At 40.3% G+C, this 20622-nt stretch overlaps 1 protein-coding gene across 8 annotated transcripts in view; it reads right to left on the bottom strand.

Annotated features, from left to right (window-relative positions):
- Reps2 (RALBP1 associated Eps domain containing 2) overlaps positions 1–20622 on the bottom strand; it is a 262097-nt gene that overhangs the window by 11720 nt on the left and 229755 nt on the right. For 7 of the 8 annotated variants that reach the window (XM_060375348.1, XM_060375347.1, XM_060375351.1 and 4 more), the window contains 3 exons: positions 17129–17212; positions 14392–14540; positions 4285–4390 (listed from right to left, as the gene is read on the bottom strand). In XM_060375348.1, the coding sequence (XP_060231331.1) occupies positions 4285–4390; positions 14392–14540; positions 17129–17212 (339 nt within the window). Of the gene's footprint in view, positions 1–2571; positions 3131–4284; positions 4391–14391; positions 14541–17128; positions 17213–20622 lie in introns of those variants that run through there. The other variant, XM_060375349.1, reaches the window with a different exon arrangement.

Here is a 20622-nt window from a genome sequence, read left to right as displayed (position 1 = left end):
TTGGACTGGAGAATTCGATACTACGATGGAGCAGCTGAGAGTGGCCATTGTCATGGTAAATTCTACCAGAGTGGATGCAGGACTAGCCACAGGATTACCATCATGGATTGCTGCAGCCATGAATCATCTGAAGGAATGGGCGGGCATGGGAGTGTTAGCAGGCCTTCTGGTGTTGGTCTCCTTGGTTTGCCTGTGGTGTATATGCAAGATTAGAGTCTCACAACAGTGTGATGCAGCCATGATCATTCAGGCCTTTACAGCCATTGAAGCAGGACAGTCTCCCCAAGCATGGTTGGATACCATAAAAAGCTAAAATGTTATGCTCAGGATGCAAGGCTAAGCACTGCACTCAGAGTCAGCCGCTTTCAACACAGAGAAGAGCAAGTCTGATTGCATGCGGGTTGATGCCCCAGGTCCTGCCTCTGAGAAAAAGGTATCAGACGGGTCTGATGCTCTTTGGGTGGATGACACCTAAATGAACATCGGTACAAAGTCCCAATTTATTTCTAATATCAGAGATCAGACCTCTACTCTTGCCTGATGCGTCTAAAACAAAAAGGGGGAACTGTAGAGAGCTGCACAATGCCGCGCCTTAAAGATGGAGCTGGTTTCCGCCTTCCACCTTCCTGATGGTGAGTGCTCTCTATCACGAACAACTCCACATTTGGCTAAGGCTGAGGATCTGGCTTGCTTCCATGTATGTGGACCTATCTGCATTGCCCACGTGGCAAGCTGGGGTTGGCTACCCAGAGGCTATTAAAGCTGTGGGCTGGCTTTCCCCAGGGTCAGATGATTGTTCAAGGTTCCTGAATAAACTGCATTGAAAAAAAAAAAAAACATGTTCAGTGTCCAAGTGGGTTCCATAGCAATGGGAACAGGGACTGCCTCTGACAGGAACTGATTGGCCTGCTCTTTGATCACCTCCCCCTGAGTGGGGAGCAGCCTTACCAGGCCACAGAGGAAGACAATGCAGCCACTCCTGATGAGACCTGATAGGCTAGGGTTAGAAGGAAGGAGAGGAAAATCTCCCCTATCAGTAAACTTGGGGAGGGACATGTGTAGAGAAGGGGGAGGGAGAGTGGGACTGGGAGGAGGGAGGTGTTCATGGGGGGATACAAAGTGAATAAAGTATAATTAATAAAAGATTATAAAAAACACATGTTCAATGACTCAGTTTTATTCACAATGTTCTAAAACTGTAAACATTTCAAGTGTTCATCAATAGACCTAAAGATAAAATTGTGGCATATTCACTCAGTATGATATTAGTTAGCAATGAAAGGAGTGAATTCCTTATGCACACAACAAAAGAGATGAATCTCAAAAACTTTATCCAGAAGTATTTGTTGTAGGATATCATCGTGTACAGTTATAGTTATAGAACAGGCAAAACTATGGTATGAAAATATCAGAATAGTGGTTTGCCCTGTGGATGGTGTAGGAGTAGAATGGGAAAGAAAGTGGGGACACCTCTTATGGTGATGGCAACAGTCTCTAAATCCATAGTTCAGCTTCTACAAGTATATACTGAATTGGAAGTTCTGGTTTCTTTGAAGACTCAGTTGAGTCATGTGATGTTTTCTTAGAAGCTTTCTTGTGAGAGGGCATGTGATGTTTTGCTGGAAATTGGCTTGTGAGAAGGCATGTGATGTTCTGCTGTGAACTCTCTCGTGCAAAGGGCATGACTTTTTCCAGCTGAGAAGATCCATGGGTGGAGTCTGAGGAGAGAGAGGTGATATAAAGAAGCCCACAGACAGTGAGACATCACTTTCTGTATCAACATCGTTGGACTAGTCTTTGTGCTTCCACACTTGATTTCACAGAGAGAAACTTGCCAGAAAACTTCTCAGGGCAAACCAACTGAGTCTTGAGGCTTTCACTGACTTGTCCGATCTGCTGAATCTTGCTGATTCATGTTGCTGCTTGGTATTGTCCTTTGGACTGGACTGCTGGTACCCAGACAACTAAGAGTGGTCTCATCCCAAAGAACTACTTTTAAAAAGGTCTATAACCCCCTTTACCTAAAATAACCTTTTTCTCCACTACCTCTGGTAAGTGGGTGGGAGGGAGGTATAAGCATTTAGGAACACTAAATAAAGAGGTTAGGTGAAAAATCTAAGCCTACAATATACATTGTAACAAGTATACAGTTAAGATTTATGTGTGTTAAATTTCTCATCATAAGAAAAAAAATTTGTAATCTACAAGGCTATCCTATTCTGCATATATAGTGAGTTCCAGGACAGAAGGGACTATGTAGAGAGATCCAGTCTCAAAAAAATTGAATTCTATGTAAAAATATATATGCTGAGATATTTTGAGAATATATACAGATGTTGGTAATTTATTTAAAGATATGTCAAAATTAACTGATGAATAGAGCAAACAGACAAACCACATACATACAAGTATAATAAAATGTTAGTGGCATAACTGAAGGAGTAGCTGTACACAATATTTTTTTCAAATTTTCTTTTTTTTTTGAATTGACTCTTTCACATTCATATTTCAATAAATGTGAATTTTAAATCATATTTATTTCAAATTAGTTTTCCTCAGAGCTGACATTGTAATGTTCCTGGACTTTCAGTGTAGTGCCATTCTATGAGGAGTATTTGATTTTTCAACTTCATGTTTTTATTAGGCTGAAAGCAGAATTTCAGTATGTTCCGGTGTGGTCTTTTTTTTTTTTTTTTTTTTCAATGCAGTTTATTCAGGAACCTTGAACAATCCTTGGACCCTGGGGAAAGCCAGCCCACAGCTTAAATAGCCTCTGGGTAGCCAACCCCAGCGTGCCACGTGTGCAATGCAGATAGGTCCACATACATGGAAGCAAGCCAGATCCTCAGCCTTAGCCAAATGTGGAATTTTCTATGTATTTAAAAGTTCTGGAATAAACAGTCTAGGGAGAGGTGGGAGGCACATAAATGAGAAGTCAGGGATGGACAAGAGTAGGGAGTGCTAAAGCAGCACCTGTGGAGTGGAAGGCAAAGGAGGAAAAGCACAGCATCTCAGTCACAAACACTGTTTCCAGATGGGCATTGCAATGCATAATTGCCAACTTAGAGCTCAGGAGGTTGAGTCAGGAGGATTTTGAGTTCCAGGCCAGCCTGGGCTGCATATCAAGGCCCTGTATTTAAAAGAAAAGAAAAGTAATTTTACAGGAGAGGGTGGTCATTTGTGTAGATTCTTCTAAAAACCCATTAAACAAACAAGCAAAGAAACCAAAGCCCATTAGACCTTGCCATAAGAGCAATGTGGGAAAAGAGAAAGACCATGCTCAGGTGGGGGAGAGAAAACAGTAAGGAAGGAAAGACAGTCAGTGAGAAAATGCAGATGAAGGAGGCCAGAGAAATGGAATAATAATTACTCAAAGGGAACTACTAATGCTGAGGTATGTTTACATTCGGGTTGAGGATAACCCAGTAAAATCATGTCCCACCCAAACATATTCAAGTCCTAATTCCCAGGACCTGTAAACATGAGTTTTATATGTAAACAAAATCATGTGAGGATAACAAAATCATGATAGATTAGGTCGAGCCCTAATCCAATAACTGGTATCGTTCATCAGAAATGTACAATAAGAGCAGGTAACAGACAAAACACTGGAAGAATGTCACATGACAATGGAGACAGAGACTGCAACTTTATGTACAGGCCAAGAAATGATAAGGATTGCCAGAAACTGCCTGGAGTTGGGAAGTGGTAAACAAGGAGTCATCTCTAAAGCTTTCAAAGACAGCAGGGCTCTGATGACACCCTGACTTCAAACTCCAGAGCCAGGACAGAATAAAGTACTACTATAGGATATCACCACATTTGTAGTATATGGTTAGAGTAGCCTGAGAAACTGATGCAGAGGAGACATGATGGAGAGAAACAGGTGAGAAAAGCAGGGATGATGTCCTTGAGAAAGCAAAATGGAACCGTTTCCAAGGTACCAGAAGAGGGGTTAACCCAGGCTGCCTACTTCCACAGAAATGTAGCATCATTCATAAACAGTCTAAGCTTACTCAGAAGCTTTGACCAACAAAGAATACAGAGTTTGTAAACAGGCTTTGGTTCCTTTTAACTCCTACAGGCTATATAGCCTCCATAGTGAGGTTAGCAGTCTTGGTATAAGCATTCAAGAATCGACCAATAGAACTTAACTAAAATACAATCATTCTTCATGAGCTTAGAGAACAAAGGTAGCTCTTAGTAAAACGAATGGGGATCTGATAGTCAAATCAAAAAGCCAGCTTACAGTGAGGGGATCCCAATGTAAGGAGCAGCCCTTACCTTCAGCTGCTGCTGCAGCTCGCTGTTCAAGCGGGCCAGCACAGCATTGGCTTCTTTATTTTTGCGAATAGCAGTCTGAATGGCCTTCTTCTGCTTGGAAGATTGCCTGTAAAATAGCGCAAACATTTCTATGAAAAGAGACTCAGAGGTCTGGACCCTTTCTTGCAAATAAGAACTCAGATTCATGAGAGGTGCTAAACTGACAAAGGTTAACATCCCAGGGCTCCAAAAATAACATCTCATGTTCTCAGGCCAGCAAGACAGCAGGCATGTAGGGACATAACAAAATGAAACAAATTTGTCAAGATGAATTATTTACACATGAAAGCTGTTCCCCATTTCACAACTTGAATAAAGGCTGCGAATTATGTCTTTTCAAACAATTCTGTTTCAATTTTCTGATAATTCTTATTAGCCAAATGGCCCTTTTTGTATAAGCATTAATGGAATTTACTTCAGTGGACAAAACTGGTGGAAAAGAACAGAACATTCTCTTAAGCAGAAATTCTACATTAATTTAGCAAGACTGCCTAATTCATTTTTATTTCTTTATGAGGGAGAGAATGTAAAGCTTAATATGTACCAGAATATATCTGAGGAACTTGACAAAAAATGGAAAATGCTTTTGTACCAGCATACCTCAGCTAAGTCAGTACTAAATTCAAAGAACAGGCGTAACTAGGGAGATCATGTGTTCCTCTCACGTCTATTAAAGTCTCTGCTTACACTGTTTGGCCATAAGTCTTCTTAGTACCCTCTTGATCTTTTAAAACTGTCCATGATGGGCATGATAAATCAATATGGTCACCACAAGTATAACTTACAACCTCTTATTCCCACAGCAAGAAACACAACAAAAGGTCCTAGTACAGCTCTACCCTATAGATATGACGACTATTTTCTCAGTCTATACTATGTTAGCCAGCCTGCTAATCTGTAGATTAGCCCCTTCCAGGGTAAGCTTAAAGGTTATTTGTTTCAGCCACCTAGAAGCAGGGAAGAAGCTTTAAAAGTCTGCTTGTTTATAAAACAGAGATTACATTTACAGTCATGGTTCTAGGATTTAAACTCAAGACCTCATGCTTGTGCTTTACCCACTGAGCCATCTCCCCTACTTTTTGAAAAATCATTTCCTTAGCAAACATGCACTGAGCAAGGTGAAAGGTTTCATAATGACATTTCATTCAAATATATCATGCACTTTGGCCAATATTCACTACTCAATACATTTTCCTGCCATGCTTCCTTTCCTACTAGGTCCCATCATCTTCACAAATGTCTCCTTCTTATTCTCATGTTGCACATGTGTGCATGTGTGTGTGTACACACGTGTGTGAGAGAGAGAAATTATCTGGCTTTCACATACAAGAGTAATTTTTAATTCAAAACTTCTTTACTGAATAAATAATATATGTAATAATACAATAAAAATAAACTAATACTACAAAGGACAATTTTGAGAATAATAGCAACATAACAGAAACAAAATATAAATAACATAAAAAGAATGCTTAAATTTTGATACATGGTACATTCCTTTGCTTTACAACAAACTTAAATTTAAATGTCTACTAGAAAAAAAAAACTGCGTCTCAGTCATATTTTAGTGCTTTTTCCAAAAGGACAACATTCTAGAAGACTTTTTCTTGTGCTTTGAGATGTTTGATATTCAGACGTCTATTCAAGTACGTAGGTTCAGTTTCAATTGCACATCTACAGATCTTGCACTTCTGGTAACATCTTGAGTCCCATCTACTTCTGAGCAAGTACTATCTCAAGTTCTCAAACTGTTGATTCTTGAAATGAAATTCATTTCAGTTGTGGATTTTTTTAATAAATTGAGATGAAGTAAAGCTCACCCTTTCCTCCCTGCAGGAACAAATAGCTATTATTCAAGTTTAGAAACTCAAGTATTCTTTCTACTCTAAAGAACATTAGTTGCTGGCATTTCTGGTAAGGCAATAAATATACCACGATAATATTCAATATATGTACAAATATTAACACTTAATATTAACAACTAAAAGAGCACAACAACAAAAAAAAGAAGAAAAACACAATGGCCTATAAAGAGGATGAAGAGACAAGTTTCACAAGTTTCATGGGACAAAATATGTGAAAGCAACAAATCAAAAAATGTATTTCTATTCAGAATACAAAAAGTTCTCAACACTCAGAGCACTGACATTTCTCTCTCTACTTTTTGACTATACATCTGCCAATGCCACAGCAGCAACGGCCTCATGTGTTTTAATCCATGCCTCCCCTACCATGATACACTGTAGCTCTTCAAACCTTGAGCTAAAACAAGCCCTTCTCCCCTTAAAAGAAAGAAAGCAAAAAAGCAAAGAACTCAAAATACAACAGTAAAAAAAGAGAGAGATAATTGGAAAATCATCAAAGGAGCTAGGTGTGGTGGTACACGCCTTTAATCCCAGCACTTGGAAGGCAGAGGCAGGCAGATAGCTATGAGTTCAAGATCAGCCTGGTCTACAGAGCAAGTTCCAGGACATCCAAGGCTATATAGGGAGACCCTATCTTGAAAAAGAAACAAAAAAATAATCAAGGGATAGGAAGAGTTGTATCACTAAAGAGGATATGTGATGGCAAACACACACACACACACACACACACACACACACACACATACACATGAGAAGTTTTCAACATCACTAACCTTCAGAGAAATACAAATTAACATCACAAGGACACAGAGTTACACACCTAATAAAACAGCTAAAATTAAAAAAAAAAAAGGACATCTGTACAAAGTCCCAATTTATTTCTAATATCAGAGATCAGACCTCTACTCTTGCCTGATGCGTCTAAAACAAAAAGGGGGAACTGTAGAGAGCTGCGGAATGCTACGCCTTAAAGATGGAGCTGGTTTCCGCCTTCCACCTTCCCGATGGTGAGTGCTCTCTGTCATGAACAACTCCACATTTGGCTAAGGCCGAGGATCTGGCTTGCTTCCATGTATGTGGACCTATCTGCATTGCCCCCGTGGCACGCCTGGGTTGGCTACCCAGAGGCTATTTAAGCTGTGGGCTGGCTTTCCCCAGGGTCCGAGGATTGTTCAAGGTTCCTGAATAAACTGCACTGAAAAAAAAAAAAAAAGGAACAACACCAAATTCTGGCAAGGACATGGAGAAACTCAGTGTCTCTCTCGCACACTGCTGGCGGGAGTGCGACATGGTACTGCCACTCTAGAAGATAACTTGGTAACTTCTTTTAAAACTACACATAGCAGACAATCCAAAAAAAAAAAAAAAAAATCACAGTTCAGGATACTTATCCCAAAGGGGGGAAAAATCATGTACAAATCAAAACCTGTGCAGAGATACTTGCCGCAACTTTGTTTGTGATATTCACCAAATACACACAGACAAAGTTATCACTTAATAGGAGAGTGTCTAAACAGACTGCTGTATCCGTGCCACAGAACACTGGTGCACACAGTGCTGCCTGATACATCTACCACACTTGGGAGGAAGTTAAGGAGTGAAAGTTGGCCTTTCTTTCGTATTAGTGTCCTGAACTGCTTTGCTTGTTTTTTTGTTTTGTTTTTTTTTTTTATATGTATTAAATGTTTGCTGAGGAAAAAAATGTCAAATCCATATGGTTGCATGCTACATGGTTCCATTTACATAGCATTCTTAAAATGATACGAATGAAAATTTGACAAGTGTTTGCTAGGGACTATGAATGTTAGAGAAGAGGAGGTAAGTGTGACTTCTCTTCAAACATGTTGATTACAGTGATTGCTACACAAATCTACACAATAGGACAGCGTGTGATAAAACGGTATAGAATTATCCTGGCTATAGTTAGGTAAAATGTAATCATTGGGACAAACTGTGAAAGAGAAACAAGTTTGCTTGGTATTACTTTTTTTTTTTTTTTTTTTTTTTTTTAGTTTCTATGAATCTATATAGTTCAAAACTTCAAGTGTACAGAAAGAGATCAATCAGAACCAGACGCCTCTCTATCCTTAAACTATTACCATGCTATGTGAGTCAGCTTAGAAAAGCTTCTCTTTCTCTAAGAATGTCTCCATTGTCTCTCTCTTTCCACATGGGAAGATACCTTGTATTCACACTTGTTTGAGGAAACCCTCACTGCTGGGAGCCAAAGCCATCTACCGAAGCCAAAGCCAAAGCTATCTAGTGAAGACGAAGGTATCTACGGAAGCCAAAGTCAAAGCTATCTAGTGGAGACAAAGGTAGTTACTGAAGCCAAAGCCAAGTATAGAGCAGAGGTCATTTAGTGGAGACCTAAAGCTATTTAGTGAAAGAGTTATCTAAGACCCTAAATCATGGGTGATAGATTGTGAGGACATCCTTTGTTAGAGCATCTGTAAGATATCTTAAAAGAACATCCTTATGGTATCTTGCAGGTACAATATTTAACCCATGAAAGCACTCTTCCTATTTCCTGCAGCAGTAGATTAACCTTCCCCCTTTCCTGCCTTCTCCCTATATAAGTTGGGTAAAAATTTCTAATAAACGGAAGCCTTGATCAGACAAACAGACTTGGCTTTCATTTCTTACATCTCTTGTCCCTACCCCCCCCCATTCCTTCCATTCTCCTACTTTAGGAACCCCATTGAAGCCCCGCGGGCTGGGGCACCTCACTTATAGTTTCCCACTTGAATGGATGCTTGGGCATACATATATAATATCTAAGCAGCTTCTCTCTCCCAGGTATGTGAGTGATAGTTATGAGTCCAGTTTATCCTTGGTCCTTCATTGCTAGGCAATCAACCTCAGTAGCTGAAGGTCATAGACTTCTTCACAGAAAAATCAAAAAGTGACAAATACCCTTTAGAAGACTAGAAAACTTTCAGAAAGAGCCCAAAGGTTTGTAGTCCTTGTTAATTATATGTTCTTGCCACTAATTTTTATAAACCACCCCTACCCTACATCCTCATAAGGAATATGGTTCCTTAAAGTTCTATGAGTCAAGAAAGAATATGCTAAGATATTCCAAGTTGTTGCTTTTGGATTTTTTTTTCTCCTTTACAACCAAAGGAGTTCTAAGTAAAGCAAAGCTGAGGATCCAATTTAGACATCAATGTTGGGTCCAGGACACCTGTTAAAAGTTCAGGAAAGGTGTTTATCATGCCTCTTAATTTCTTCTGAAGTTCTCTCCTAAAAATTTCTGTAATGTTTTATTCTGTGTTCCAATTTGGGCTATAGCTGGCCCAGTTTCAAAGGAAAAAGACCTCTGACTAACAGTTCAGCAGATAACCATTTTGTTTCATCCCATTGCGTGCCACACTGTCTGCTGATGTGGAACAGAAGCCCTGTGCAACACTGTCAACACAAGATTTTTTGTCAGAGTACCTCTCAAAACAGTTTTCATGGTGATGCGGATTGATCTCAGGGCCATGTGCATATAAGGTAAGCTCTCTACCACTAAACTACATCCCGAGTCCCAAAATCTATCCTTATGCCCCCTTGTGTTCCATACTACATAACTCTTCTCTTTCAGCTAGACATGTGGCCACCTGCCCTGCTTTCATTGTTTCATACTGTTGTGTGATAAAAATACCCCACCAAAAGCCATTTAGATAAGAAAGGGGTTAGTTTGGTTGACAATCCCAGGTTCTAGTCCATCATAGCAGAGAAGTCACAGTGGCAAGGAGCTCAAGGCAGCAAGTCACATCATGTCAAGAGCACAGAGATGTAAATGCATGCAGACCTACTTTTGCTCTCAGCACCCAGGCCTAGGTAATGGAGGCCCCCACAGTGGGCTGGATCTTCTCACATAAATTAACCATCAAGACAATTCCCTTGTAGACATGCCTACAAGGCCAGCCTGCTCCAATTAATTCCTTACCTAGGACCCTCTTCCCAGGTGATTCTAGGTTGTGTAGCGTTAACAGGTAGGAACTGATCATCACGTCACCCAACCAAAAAGTATCCTTCCCCGCTGCCTCAGCAGGGGAGTAAGATACATGTGACTCAGTTTTGAGCCAGTAAGATCTGAAAGATCTCAGCAATAAGCTGGTTTATTTCTCTATTTGTTCTTTTTCCCTTTCCATATGCCCTGAAATATAAATATGGGGGTGACAAGTCACCATTAGCCTCATGGATAAAGGCAAAACACAGCATAATCTCGAACAGGAAGACAAGATGCCTAGCTTCCTGAAGAAAGCAATCCCACTCTTCTGAAATATATTTTCTGTTTAAGTAGTAAACCCAAATTTAAAAAATATATATATATATATATATTGCTCATTCTTTGAGACCCTGATACATGTGTACAATATACTTTTATAATTTTTAAAGCATATAAGCTAAGCACAGTGGCTCATGCTTATGACACCAGCACTCAGAAAAATGAGTCAAGAAGGTTTCTATGAGTTTGAAGAGAGCCTAGGCTATGTGATAAGTTCCTGGCCAGCCTGAGCTACTGCATGAGACCCTATCTGAAAAAAAAAATCCTTCCCAGAAAGAATATAAATAGGAATCTCTAAATGAGAAAAATATTAGAATGGTTATTCTGGCTTGCATCTATCATTCCAACATTTCAGAAGTGAAAACAGGTCGATTGGGAATTCATCATCCTCAGATACAGAGAGAGCCAACCATGACGACATGAGAGCCTGCCTGATTAGACTTCTCCCTGGGCCTTGATTTCTCCCAAGGAAACTGGGTGCATCATCTAAATCCCAAACTTGTATTACCCTTTCTGCAGTTGGAAATTGGAGGATTTCCATCCAGGGATTCAAGCTATCAATCCCACTAACAATCCCATTACATCAAGCATGAGGATGAAAAGAAAAACAAACAAACAAACAAAACTGCAACCTCACTGAGAACATCATACAGGTAAGTAAACAGTCTATACTAGCTGCTAGAACATACTCTGGAGTTACAGGGAAGAGTAGAGATTATAGAGGCTGGCCCAGAGCCATTGTACTGTTACATGTTGCCCCTTGCCTCCAGACTGCATAAGTAATCTTATTTTCCAAAGGTTCATCTTTAGTGAACAGGAAAGATGCAGCAAAGAAACAACAAAGCCAAATTGTTTCTGAGCCAAATTCATGTTTGTCTTCATTAATGATGACACATTGTGAATGTCTACTGCAGTTTACTTGGACAAACTTGCTAATTTCTTTGTGTGGACAATGTAATACGAAAAGTGGATTTGTTTCTGACAATGGTTCATTTTTATGTTAATTTCTATAAAAGCTGATGACAGCTTTACAGCTAGTCTACTTTATTTTTAGCCTTTCTCGGGGTTCTGTTGGAGAATTAAGGCTTAGAGAAAATGATTGTGACTCTTTTTCTCATTTTCCCCAAAGATAGTACATAGCAACAAACACTGTAAATAAGAAATAAGTAGGGGAGGTGTAACTTAGCTATACACAACACATGTCTAAGAGAATCTGAGCTTACATCTCTCTCAAAACTCTGTCTGAGGAAGACCTGTAGGTCAACAATTTTGTATAGTCTGTATCTTGCTCCCAGCCTTGTAAAATTATGAATGCTAAATTCCTTCCAATCATGCCAAAACAAACTAGTCTTAGAACTAAAATAAGCTGTATAAAACACTCTCATGTGAAAAATGTAGGCTGTGTCTGTTCACACTGTGACCTGTACATTAGTTTCTCAGCTAAATATTACATGGTCCTCACACTAGCATGCTGAGGGACATTCGCAGAACATATGACTAGAAGAGGACACCATTTCAGTAAATACTCTAGGCACAACTGTATAATTACCATGTCAAATAATGAAGTTGCACCCCATCTTCACATGAGACACTAAATGAGCTCAAAATATACCCATAGGTGTCAGCATCAGCTACAAAGTGACAAGACTTTTATAAGTAAATAATTTTTTAATTTAATTTTATTAATTACACTTTATTAACTTTGTAAGCCCCTCCCTCATCCCCTCCTAATCCCACCCTCCCACCCCCTTCTTCATGCATGCCCCTCTCCAAGTCCGCTGATAGGGGAGGTCCTCCTCTCCTTCTTCTGATCCTAGTCTATCAGGTCTCATCAGGACTGGCTGCATTGTCTTCTTCTGTGGCCTGGTAAGGCTGCCCCCCTCAGGGGGAGGTAATTAAAGAGCAGGCCCTGATTGGAGTAGGCAACAGTTTCTTAAATATAACACTAAAAATAAAAGTAACAAGCCAGACATGAAGGTGTACAACTTTAACACCAGAATTCAGGAGACAGAGGCAGGTGGATCTTTGTGAGTTCAAAGCCAGACTGGTGACAAGTCGAATTATAGGTCAACCAAGACCATATAATGAGCTCTTCTCTCTCTCTCTCTCTCACTCTCTCTTACACACACACACACACACACACACACACACAAATGTAAACTTGGTACTTCAAAATATACAAACAAAGAAAATAAAAAAAACAACCAACAGAACAGGAGAAAATATTTGAAAATCATATATCTGGTAAGGGAGCTGATGCAGACTATAAAAGAACCCATAACTCAACTCTTAAGTGGGCAAAGGATATGAGGAGATATTTATCCAAAACTGTATAGAAATGGCCAACAAGCACAATTTAAAAAAGTGTTCAATACTATTAATCATTAAGGAAATGAAATTCAAAACCACAATGAGACAGCATGTCATAGTCACTAGGATGGATGACTGCCTAAACATAACCTGAAAAAAGATGATACCAATAGACGTGATAACACAGACAAGGGAAAGATCACAAGTTCTCAACCCTACACAAAGAACTGCAGCCAACTAAAGAACACTGAGAACAAGAGAAACAATCTTCCCCAGGGAAGAACATACCAATTGGTTATCTGATACCAACTGGCCAATCTAAAAACACATACATACTAGTAACATTATATGAACTGAGCATGTTCTGTTTATTTATTTAGGAATTCTATATGAATATAACAACAGTTAATGAAAAAAGAGGCCATGAATCTGAAAGAGAGCAGGAAGAGGCACATAGAAGGGTTTGGAGAAAGGAAATGAAAAGAAGGAATGGTGCACTTACACTATAAAATCAGAAAGTAAAACAATTTACACAAACTAGGTAAGTATTGATAAAGAAGCAGAGAACTAAAAACTAAAACACAAGTCCACACAGAAACATGAACATAGACAAAGCCACAGCATTATTCATAACAAGCAAGAAGTTCAAACAACCCAAAAGTCTGATTGATGAATCAATGAATAACATGTAGAACATTAATAAATTAGAAAAATACTCCACATAAAAATTAAGATATAATTCATGCTACAATATGGATGAATCTTGCAAACACTAAAATAAGTAACAGCAGTCAAGCACAAAAAGGACTACATAATACATGACTATGTAAAATGTAAACAAAGTAGAGACAGAGAGTAAATTAGCAGTTTTCAGGAGCTGGGCAGGGAAGGGGCACTGGGGAACAACTCCCAATGGGCAGGAGATTCTTTTGGAGTTAACAAAAATGTTCTAAAACTATACTGTGGTTATGACCACATGACTTTTGTGAATATAGTACTTTGGAGGGCCATGTGGCCACCGCTGACTGACTAGAATTAATATGAAGCTGACATTAAGGAGGAAAATATAGTCACCTTTGTGCCTGACACAAATTTATCCCTCTGGTTAGGAAGGTGGAGACAAGGTAGAAAAGTCACTTCTTAGATGATACCTTCAGGGAACTATCCATTTGGGGAAAGAAAAATCCTTTAAAGAAGGATACGTACGTACGTAGCTTCCCAGGCAAGCCGCTGACATCAGCCACAGAACCTGATGCTACAACAGTCACAGAAAGAAAGCTACAGAGCCCCTGAGATCTGAAGAGCCTCTACAAAGGATCTCAAGTATTTGCCATGCTGGCCAGTGAGGCTCTCTTCAAGTCAAGTGACAGTGGTGTAATGTCATTACAGAAGGACTGAGTCAAGTAAGAGATCTTCTCAAAGACAGACTTCTATCATACTGGGAGCCTTGAATGCCACCACCATCACTAGTACCATCACTAATAGCAGAGATGACGATGGCAACCATAAAACCCTATGGCTAGGACTGTAAGTGCGAACACATTAACAAATACATTTGCATGCAGATGTAAAAGGGAGTTCCCCACCATCTTCTGACTCATCTATGTCACTTACTTTTGTACTGTTGGATTGGGTTTTGCCATTGCTGTAGAAGCTGCTGCCCCTCCAACTACAGCAGCTGGCTCTTGGGTTTTTATAGTTTTATTTTCAGGTCTGAATTTCCTCCGAATAGGCTTTGATGGAGGCTGAGCATGAGGTGCATCCTGTGGATTAAAAGGAAATCCAAAACACTCACAAAGTTTTGTTTTTTTGTTTTTTGTTTTTTTTAATGATCCCGCCATCCATCATGCCACTGTCTACAGTTCTGTCCCTGAGATCAGAAGACTTCTCTATTAAAACTACATACCACAGACCTGTAGCTCATACCTACCTCAGCAAGTGCTGGAACACTGCTGGCAGCAGCTTTCAACAAACAGTCTGCCTACCTTTCTTTGTAAAATACGCTGGGAATCTACTGCCCTTTTCTATTACCAAGAAGGATACCAAATAAGATTCTAGTGGCCTTGCTCTTTTACTTTTTTAATTTGTAAACAATCTATACTTTTCTTGTCATTTAAACTCACACAGACTTTGTATAACAGCAGTTCTCAACCTGTGGGTCATGACCACTTTATGAATTGCATATCAGATATTCTGCATATCAGACATTTATATTACAATTCATAACAGTAGCAAAATTACAGTTATGAAGTAGCAACAGAATAATTTGATGGTTGGAGGTCACCAGAGCATGAGGAACTGTATTAAAGGGTCACAGCATTAGGAAGATTGGGAAGCACTGTTGTATAACCACAAGATCTTTTCTAATTGAAGACAAAATTGACTCTTGTCTCACTCTGGGGACTTTTGGAGACTACATTTCAAAGTCTATGATGTTCTAAGGCATACACTCATCATTCTCCTACTCTTGATTCTTACATGAAATCAATCAATCAAATAAACAAACAAACAAAGCCAGTGCATTCAAGGAAAGAATTGACCTGCTTCCTTAGAGGGCCTCATGTCACCTTCCAAAGCCCAGGTCCACTCTCTTTGCTAAGAGAATGGCCTAGGAGACAATACCGAAAAACAAAAAAAGGGTGAGAATGTAAGTAGGAAGCACAATAGTGAGCAGTGCTAATGGTGTAAAGAGCAGGGGCCCAATGGCACAGGCTGGCAAAAGTAAAGGTGCCAAGATGCACGAAAAAATTCCCGATAACTAGCATGTTGGGAAGAGGAAGAAGAGAACCAACAAAGACAAATACGGTTGGAAATGTGATGGTGAAACTTACTGCTCAGCAAGCTAATTTTAAAAACCAATAAAACAACAACAAAAAAAAAAAAGAAAAGAAAGAAATCATGGTAGGGGAGACTGTCTCACGCACAAAAGGTGCTAACAGGGTCTTACTATTAGCAGGAGTCACTGTCTGAACTAGATGATTCCCAATTTTTGGTGTCTTATTCGAAGAATTTTAAAATGAGCATATGAATAGCAAAGCAGCCAACAAGCTTGATTTAAAGCAATAGTACAGTCTGCCTCCTTAGCATAGTAGGCAACAAGTTGGTCTCATAAATGGACAGTATGGGACATCAGTGGGCTACTTAAGCATGCTATTGCCAATCCCAAAGGGCTTTTTTTTTTTTTTATGGAGTCCAGGAGACAGAGAAGTTGGTTGCTAAGGGGTGTAATATGGAGGATTCTATTTGACTGACAGGCTTGGGTTATATGAACCTTTTCCTCACTGTGCATGTCCTTTCCTGTGATACATCTGATTTTAATTACATGCATGCCCAATTAGACATAAGATGGTAAATAGAAGGTTTTTTTCTTAAAAGTTCATGCAGAAGACACAGTTTACCTTAATGCACATGCATCCAAAACTAGTCCAGGCCAGATGGGCTCCCTGCGTCTCATCCCTCATATGTTCCGGGGCATTTTTTAAAGGAAATTGACCACAAACAAATAACCACTAAATGGTTACAAAAAGGCAGGAGCAACTTATGCCATTGTTTGCAGTGGGGTATGTGTGAAACTTGAAGCAAGTAAGAGTTCTAGGATGCTGTTAGGAGAGCAGTGTATGCATATCCTCAACCAAGTGGAGTCCGAAGTTGCTAAGCTATTCCTATACTCCTCTGCCTCATTCACAGATGTATGGAGTCTTAGGAAAGCCATCCAGCTCTTCTTACATTATAAAGGTGTTTATTCATTTAATTTTACATTTTGTGTGCATGTGCACCATTTGTGTATAATAACCACAGAGGTCAAAAAGTAGTGTGCCACCATATGGGAGCTGGGAACTGAATCCAGATCCTATGCAAAAGTGGTAATCACTCTTTTTTTTTTTTTTTTTTTTTTTTTATTTATTTTTTTAATTTTATTTTTATCAGTTACATTTTATTAACTCTGTATCCCAGCCGTGTCCCGATCCCTCATTCCCTCCCAGTCCCTCCCTCCCTCCCTCCCTCCCTCCCTCCCTCCCTCCCTCCCTCCCTCCCTCCCTCCCTCCCTCATCTCCACCGTGCCCCTTTCCAATCACTCTTAACCACTCTTAACTCTCTCTCCTGCCCCTCCACAACATTTTTTTTATCTTGCCAAAAGCAAGGAAGCCATACTTAGTTGGAAGAGTACAAACTGCCAGGGACATCCACAGCTCAGCCCCAGAGCCTTCAGGATCCTAATCTTCAGAAAGAACTCACATTTCAGAATTGTGGCTCAGTCACATTCATCTTGGTGGAAACTTTTAAATGGTAGATATGGAAGATGTCCAGGGGCCTTTATGCTATCACTGCAGCATCTTTCTACTGCTCTTACCTTCTTTGATGGACTGCTTTCTACAGTTTGGGAAGGAGCTCTGTTCTTCTGAGGGTGCAAGTCAGCTTCAGACACTGGTTCAGACTGCAACAGGATAAAAGATGAGGTATAAATGCAAAAACCAAACTATGCAAACATATAACCAAGAACACTGGAAAAAGAATCCCTCAGGAAAATCAAGTCACACTGGTCTAGACCAAGCTGCACTGCAGGCAAGCACAGTTAATCCTTGGGGAAAATCTTCCACCATAGACCTTGCTAATCCCTTCCATGTCTCCTTCCAGTCAGTATCATTCAAGAAAAGGAACCTTGCATGAGCATCTCATTTATTTTTACATACAGATTTCTTCAAAAAACACTATGTGTGTGTGTGTGTGTGTGTGTGTGTGTGTGTGTGTGTGTTACCAGAGGAGAAAGAGCTTCAGGAGCACTGAGAAAAACAATCAGCACCATCAATGACCCATAATTTTTAATATTAAATTCCTAAGGGGGGAAAAAAAACACTGTATGGGCTAGAGAGATGGCTCAGCTGTTAAGAGTTGCATTTCCAGAGGACTGAAGTTCAATTCTCAGCACTCACAACCATCTATAACTCCAGCTCTACGAGATTAGATGTCCTTGTTTGGCTTCTACAGACACACACAAACAAACACAAATCTTTTAAAAAATTAAATACTCTAATAAACATGGCCATTTCCCTTTTAAAAAGAAGGTGTGTAATGGGTGTAGTAATCAGAAAGGCTGACTATTAAGTGTACAAAGAGTATTGAGGGATACCCCCAAGCACTTCAGAACACAGACAAATGGAACATAAGGGCAAGTGGCTCTTGCATAAGGCTCCCAGGGTCCCCAAGGCTTGCTACTTTCAGCTGTTTTACAACACTTTGCTTTCAGCTTTTATTAACCAGTGATGGAAAATATTAACATTATGAGAAAACCAGCTCTTTAGGAGCAAAGTGACTTTCACTTTTCACTGGAATCGGTTCTTCATTTTTGCCAGAGAGTAATTCATACCACAAAAAATGCACATTGTAGCAAGCACTGCCTTTCTGCCCCTTGCATGGCCATCTCTAGCCTCCTACAACATGCCTTCTTTGCTATGTCGCTACTGAACAGGCTGGCTCCCAGGTAGCTAACATCAGCAGTTGCTGGTTATTCCCCTCATTCACCTTCCTTCCAAAATGGCATCCTTGGTGATCTCAGGTAGCTGAAAGGTAGCAATCTCCAAGTTGTAATCTCTCTCTCTCTCTCTCTCTCTCTCTCTCTCTTTCTCTCTCTGTTCTACTCTGACTGCTCTTATCCCCTTAAATGTGGACTTCCTTGGGATTCTCTGTCTTCAGCTCTGCCCCAATTTTTTTTCTTGTTCATTCTTTCCCAGAGTGATTCTTTCCCAACTGCTCCTGAATCTTACTTTTCATTTATTTATTTCTTTATTATGTGTGCTGGCACATGTGCATGTGTACCATGGTACATGTGTGGAGGTCATAGAGGACCTTTTGTGGGAGTCAGTTCTCTCTTTCCACCATCTGGGTCCCAGGGATCATGCTCAGGTTGTCAGCCTTGGCAGCAATCACCTTTACCCTCTGAGCCACCTCACTGGCCCAATTATTTATTTCTTCTTTTTTATAGTACTGGAGATTGAACCTAAGGCTTCACATATGTGAGGCAAGCACTCTTACCCAACTCCCTACCTCTTTAAAGTCCATATACAAGCATTCAACATGCCTGGTTTTAAGTTCCATGGATTTCTTACAGCTTCTCTTTCCATTGGAGATGGCTGTGTTATTCGTGCTGCTGCTGCTGCTCTGATTAGACTCTATGACAAACTGAGTGCTATGTATGCACCATACATACATTGCTCAAGTGTTCTGCATACTCTATTATACCGCATCATCCCAGTCTTAAGAAGCAGTGATTATCCCCAGCCCACTCATGACAAAATTTAAGACTAAAAAAAAAAACACTCAAGAAACTCACCCAAAGATCGTACAAATAGCAGGGTCTGAGGCCAGGTTTCAAGTTCCAAAGCTAGGTTTGTTACCATGGTCTCAAGTTCTAAAGCTAGGCTTGTTACCATGGTGCAAGCAATACAGCCTCAGGCACTCGTAGGCCTAAGTGTTGTTCCTGCAAAGCAGTATTCCTCAAACAGCTACTGCTGGCTGGCTATGCTGGCATTCAAGGATGAACAAGGTACAGCCTTTACTCACAGCCATCTGGGAGTCCAGTGGAAGAGGTAGATAAATGATCAGAGAGAGATGTAGTGTGGTAGAGAAGAGTGGGCATTATAGGAGCAGTCATTCTTGTAGGGCAGTCAAGACCTAGGGGGTGACATTGTAGCTGAGGTCTGAGTGAGATGTAGTATGCACTCAGCTACGAGAATTATAGGTGTGGATGAGGAAAGGTATGTCCAAAGTAAACTCACAAAGGCCTGCTGTGCTGGCTAATCTTGTCAACCTGACCCACAAACTAGAGTTAACTGAAAGGAAGGATCCTCAATGGAGAAGATGCTTCTAAAAGATCCAGCTGTAAAGTGGATTAGTGATTGTTAGGGGAGGGCTCAGCCCATTGTAGGTGGGGCCAACCCTGGGCTGGTGGTCCTGAGTTCTACCAGCAAGCAGGCTGAGCAAGCCATGATGAACAAGCCTGTAACCAGTATCCCTCACGGTCTCTTCATCAGCTTCTTCTTCCAGGTTCCTGCCCTATTTGAGTTCCTGTCCTGACTTCTTTCAGTGAGATACTAAAATGTGAAATTATAAGCCCAATAAAACCTTTCCTCCACAACTAGCTTTTTGGTCATGATGCTTTGTTGTAGCAATAGAAACCTTAGGTAAGATACCTACATATACTCAATCAGAATTTTAGCCTGGAATATCATAGAAGATTGAGGCCAGTCTCTCAGACAGGAAGTGTAGAAGGAGCAGTGTCTTAGGATTTTATTTCTGTGAAGAAATATCATGGACATGGCAACTCTTATAAAAGAAAAAAAATAACATTTAATTAGGGCTGTACAGTTTCAGAGGTTTAGTTCATTATCATCCTGGCAGGAAGCATGGCGACATGCAGGCAGACAGTGGGCTGGAGAAGGAACCTAGAGTTCTTAATCAGTATCAGCAGGAAGAGAGAGAGCCACTGGGCCTGGTGTGGGCATTTGAAACCCCAAAGCCCACCCCCAGTAGCACACTCCCTACAACAAGGCCACACCTAATGTGATTCCTTAAGCACTCAAAAATATGAGTCTATGGGGGCCATTCTTATTCAAACCACCACATCGGGAATAAAGAGAGCTTGTTTTTTGTTTTTTTTTTTTTTGGGGGGGGTATGCCAAGTACAAGGAAAACTCTCCAGGAGCCATACATTGTCAGCAGTCTGGAGAGTGTAGCACTCACCCCCTTGTCCCTGGGAGTTCTGAGTCACACTCCAAGATCCATGAGTCAAATGTCAGTTTTCCTAGCAGCTGAGAGATTAACACCCACTCAAATACAGGGCTTCTGGTG

This window comes from Meriones unguiculatus, chromosome X (genome assembly GCF_030254825.1).
Source record: "Meriones unguiculatus strain TT.TT164.6M chromosome X, Bangor_MerUng_6.1, whole genome shotgun sequence".
Taxonomy (NCBI): domain Eukaryota; kingdom Metazoa; phylum Chordata; class Mammalia; order Rodentia; family Muridae; genus Meriones; species Meriones unguiculatus.
The sequence above is the reverse complement of the archived record's forward strand: the minus strand, read 5'-3'. Positions and strand labels throughout refer to the sequence as shown.